General features: G+C 39.1%; 1 protein-coding gene across 1 annotated transcript; it reads left to right on the plus strand.

Annotated features, from left to right (window-relative positions):
* The first annotated feature begins 2,913 nt into the window (after positions 1-2,913).
* Positions 2,914-4,530, plus strand: LOC107610537 (uncharacterized). The gene is made up of 2 exons (XM_016312583.1): positions 2,914-3,700; positions 4,058-4,530. Exons 1-2 carry the CDS (start codon positions 2,914-2,916, stop codon positions 4,528-4,530), a joined length of 1,260 nt encoding a protein of 419 aa, XP_016168069.1.
* The last annotated feature ends 226 nt before the right edge of the window (positions 4,531-4,756 follow it).

Below are 4,756 nucleotides of genomic sequence, written 5' to 3' on the forward strand. Positions count from 1 at the left end.
GCAATACTTTCTGTCTTCTGAATGAATGCTTGAACAGTGCATATGTCTTTTGAATTTGTTGTTTAAGACTGTTAAATATGTTGGCTCTTGAAAGAATGGTGAACATGAGACATGTTATTAATGATCTGAAAAATCATAAAAATGATTCTTGAAGCAAGAAAAAGCAGCAAAAAAAAAAAGCCAATAGCCCTTAAAATCAAAAGGCAAAGGTAATAAAAAGGATCCCAAGGCTTTGAGCATCAGTGGATAGGAGGGCCTAAGGGAATAAAATCCTGGCCTAAGCGGCTAAATCAAGCTGTCCCTAACCATGTGCTTGTGGCGTGAAGGTGTCAAGTGAAAACTTGAGACTGAGCGGTTAAAGTCAAGGTCCAAAGCAGAAAGAAGAGTGTGCTTAAGAACTCTGGACACCTCTAATTAGGGACTTTAGCAAAGCTGAGTCACAATCCAAAGGGTTCACCCAATTATGTGTCTGTGGCATTTATGTATCCGGTGGTAATACTGGAAAACAAAGTGCTTAGGGCCACGGCCAAGACTCGTGAAATAACTGTGTTCAAGAATCATCATACTGAAATAGGAGAATCAATAACACTATCTGAATTCTAAGTTCCTATAGATGCCAATCACTCTGAGCTTCAATGGATAAAGTGAGATGCCAAAACTGTTCGGAAGCAAAAAGCTACTAGTCCCGCTCATCTAATTAGAATCTGAGCTTCACTCAAAAACTCTGAGATATTATTGCTTCTCAACCTATTAGTCTTCTATTTTATTTGTCTAGTTGCTTGAGGACAAGCAACAGTTTAAGTTTGGTGTTGTGATGAGCGGATATTTTATACGCTTTTTGGGGTTAATTTCATATAGTTTTTAGTATGTTTTAGTTAGTTTTTAGTTTATTTTCATTAGTTTTTAGGAAAAATTCATATTTCTGGACTTTGCAATGAGTTGTGTATTTTTCTGTAATTTCAGGTATTTTTCTGGCTGAAATTGAGGGAGCTGAGCAAAAATCTGATTCAGGCTGAAAAAGGACTGCTGATGCTGTTGGATTCTGACCTCCCTGCACTCAAAGTGGATTTTCTGGAGCTACAGAACTCGAAATGGCGTGCTTCCAATTGCGTTAGAAAGTAGACATCCAGGGCTTTCCAGCAATATATAATAGTCCATACTTTGCTCAAGGATAGACGATGTAAACTGGCGTTCAACGCCAGTTCTCTGCCCAATTCTGGCGTCCAGCGCCAGAAAAGGATTAAAAGTTGGAGTTCAACGCCAGAAATGGATCCAAACCTGGCGTTGAACGCCCAAAATGGCCTTATGCACGTGAATTGCTTAAGTCTCAGCCCCAGCACACACCAAGTGGGCCCCAGAAGTGGATCTCTGCACCATCTGTCATAGTCTACTCACTTTTTGTAAACCTAGGCTACTAGTTTAGTATTTAAACAACTTTTAGAGACTTATTTTGTATCTCATAACAATTTTAGATCTAAAATTTGTACTTTTTGACGGCATGAGTCTCTAAACTCCATTGTTGGGGGTGAGGAGCTCTGCTGTGTCTCGATGAATTAATGCAAGTATTTCTGTTTTCCATTTAAACATGCGTGTTCCTATCTAAGATATCCATTCGCGCCTAATTACGGAGAAGGTGATGATCAATGACACTCATCACCTTCCTCAATCCATGAACATGTGTCTGACAATCACCTCCGTTCTACATCAGATTGAATGAATATCTCTCAGATTCCTTAATCAGAATCTCCGTGGTATAAGCTAGATTGATGGCGGCATTCATGAGAATCCGGAAAGTCTAAACCTTGTCTGTGGTATTCCGAGTAGGATTCAGGGATTGAATGACTGTGACAAGCTTCAAACTCGTGAGTGCTGGGCGTAGTGACAGACGCAAAAGGAGGGTGAATCCTATTCCAGCATGATCGGGAACCTCAGATGATTAGCCGTGCTGTGACAGAGCATTTGGACCATTTTCACAAGAGGAGGGGATGTAACCATTGACAACGGTGATGCCTCAACACACAGCTTGCCATAGAAGGACGTGCGTGCGTGAATCAGAGGACAGAGGAAAGCAGAGATTCAGAAGACAAAGCATCTCCAAAACTCCAACATATTCTCCATTACTGCATAACAAGTAACTTTTAACCCATGCTCTCTTGTTTATTCGCAATTCAACTGATAAATATAATTGACTTCCTGACTAAGAATTTCAAGATAACCATAGATTGCTTCAAACTAACAATCTCTGTGGGATTCGACCCTTACTCACGTAAGGTATTACTTGGACGACCCAGTGCACTTGCTGGTTAGTGGTACGAGTTGTGAAAAGTGTGATTCATAATTCGTGCACCAAGTAGGTAACTACGTGATCCTTAGTAATATAGAAATATTGATTAAATTCTGTTATTAATTTGGTGTATTTTACATTGCATTGATTTAGGATAGTTTATGTTGCTCTGCTCATCCGGCGTTGTCCTTTGCCTCTGCTGGTCTGATTCGGCTGTCTTTCTTCTCCTACTGGTCTGGTCTGGTCCGATTACGTCTCTGCTAAAGGTAACTTCAGTTTATTTGAGTATTGTTAAATATGTTGTTAGTTGATAATCTTAGCTAAAATATTGAACCTTGAGGCTGCTGATATTGTAGTTGAAAATACTTATGATGATGTTGTTGTGGTTGAAAGTATTGGTGTGTAACATGGTTGATTATCTGATTTTTTAGTTATTTGGAGAGTTGATATTTTTATTCTATTTTTTGTTTCTGGGTTTTATTATTTTGATTCTATTTTTTGTACTTTTTTTGGTGATTTTGAAAGTGATAGTCGCTGTGATGCTATGTTTTGTCATGCTGCTCTCTTTTTTTCACTCTTTACATCCTTCTATCCATTCTCGTCTCCTGCAGGCTGCAGAAATTAGTCCAATGGTCAATTACCAGAAATGTTGGGTTAATTTTGATAGGCGTACTCCTGAGTTTAGGAAGTGCCTCGATGAATTATTTTTGGATATTGCCTTCTCTCAACCCGGTGTGAAAAATCAAATACGTTGTCCTTGTCCCAAATGCAACAATTTTTTGTTCAAATTTAGAAATGAAGTTCATCATCATGTGTGCCAAAGGGGGATAGTGACCTCTTATAAAACATGGGTGCATCATGGTGAGATACTTCAAGATACATCCACTATAGATGTGTCTGATCTAAATCAAATTGATTGTGAAAGGGAGAATGATTCTGCCACTTATGAGATGTTGTATAACATCTTTAGAGGAGAAACACTAGGGGAGATGCCGAGAGATTTCGCTACCAACATAGATTACAATATAGAAGAAGAACCTCATCAGGGGGCAAAGAGGTTCCAGAGGCTAATGAGGGATTATGAACAAAGCCTGTATCCAGACAGTGGGATATCAAGGTTATCTTTCATTGTCAAGTTGTTTCAAATGAAATGTCGCTATGGATGGAGCAACAATTCAGTTGATGCTTTGTTGCTCTTTCTAAAAAGCATATTTCCAAAGGAAAATACTTGTCCAACTTCATTTTATGATGCTCGAAAAGTGATTCGAGATTTGGGATTAGATTACGAGAAGATAGATGCTTGTGTGAATGATTGTATTTTGTTTCGGGGGCAAGCATATGCTAATCTTGATGAATGTCCAAAGTGTAAGCAATCTAGATGGGTGAAGGGGAAGGGGAATGAAAAGGATGACCCTCGTAAGAAGGTACCCCAGAAGATACTAAGATACTTTCCGTTAAAACCTAGGCTTCAAAGGATCTTCATGTGTGAAGAAACAGCGCTAGCAATAAGGTGGCATAAAGAGAAACGACTTGATGATGGAGTCCTAAAACACCCAGCAGATTCGATGGCATAGAAGACATTTGATGAGGAGCACAAATGGTTTGCACGTGATGCTAGAAATATCAGGCTTGGAGTTGCTAGTGATGGATTCAATCCGTTCGGCAATATGAACATTTCCTATAGTACTTGGCCAGTTGTTCTCATTCCATATAACTATCCTCCATGGATGGTTTTAAAACATTCAAATTGGATGTTATCTCTACTTATTCCAGGCCCTAAGTCCCCTGGCAATTCTATTGATGTATACTTAGAACCGTTAATTGAAGAGTTGAAAGAATTGTGGGAAGAGGGCGTTGAAACATTTGATGTGGTGCAGAAACGGAATTTTAAGTTGTCTGCTGTAGTTTTATGGACAATTAATGATTATCCAGCTTATGCCATGTTATTCGGTTGGAGTACTAAAGGTGCACTAGCATGTGCGTGTTGCCACAGAGAAACTAGTTCTAAAAGGCTGAAACATGGACACAAGCATTGCTATATGGGTCATCGCCGCTATTTGCCGCATGATCATCCATGGCGAAGGAATAAGAGTTCTTTTGACAATACCAGGGAACTTGGCGAAGCACCTAAGCCACTTTCTGGTTATGATGTCCTAGAAGAATTCAAGACTTTTGAACAAACGGAGTTTGGGAACAATACTAAAAAGAGAAAGAAGTCTGAGCATGACAAGGTGGCTGGGAATTGAAAAAAGAAAAGCATTTTTTTTGAGTTGCCTTATTGGAAGACATTATTATTACGTTATAATTTAGATGTAATGCATATAGAGAAGAACGTCTTCGATAATATACTGGGTACACTGTTAAATTTAGATGGAAAGACAAAGGACAATCTTAATGCACGACTTGATCTTCAACTTATGGGTATCAAGAGAGACCTTCATCCTCGTAGAGTGGACAACAAGTTTGTGATGC

The sequence above is a fragment of the Arachis ipaensis genome, chromosome B8 (genome assembly GCF_059453495.1).
Source record: "Arachis ipaensis isolate K30076 ecotype BB chromosome B8, ASM5945349v1, whole genome shotgun sequence".
Taxonomy (NCBI): Eukaryota; Viridiplantae; Streptophyta; class Magnoliopsida; order Fabales; family Fabaceae; genus Arachis; species Arachis ipaensis.

Excerpts from the sequence above, each read along its gene's own strand:
- LOC107610537 (XM_016312583.1), top strand. The coding sequence starts at position 2,914 with ATGGTCAATTACCAGAAATGTTGGGTTAATTTTGATAGGCGTACTCCT. Across the intron at positions 3,701-4,057 it reads GAATGAAAAGGATGACCCTC|GCCCTAAGTCCCCTGGCAAT; the intron begins GTAAGAAGGTAC and ends TACTTATTCCAG.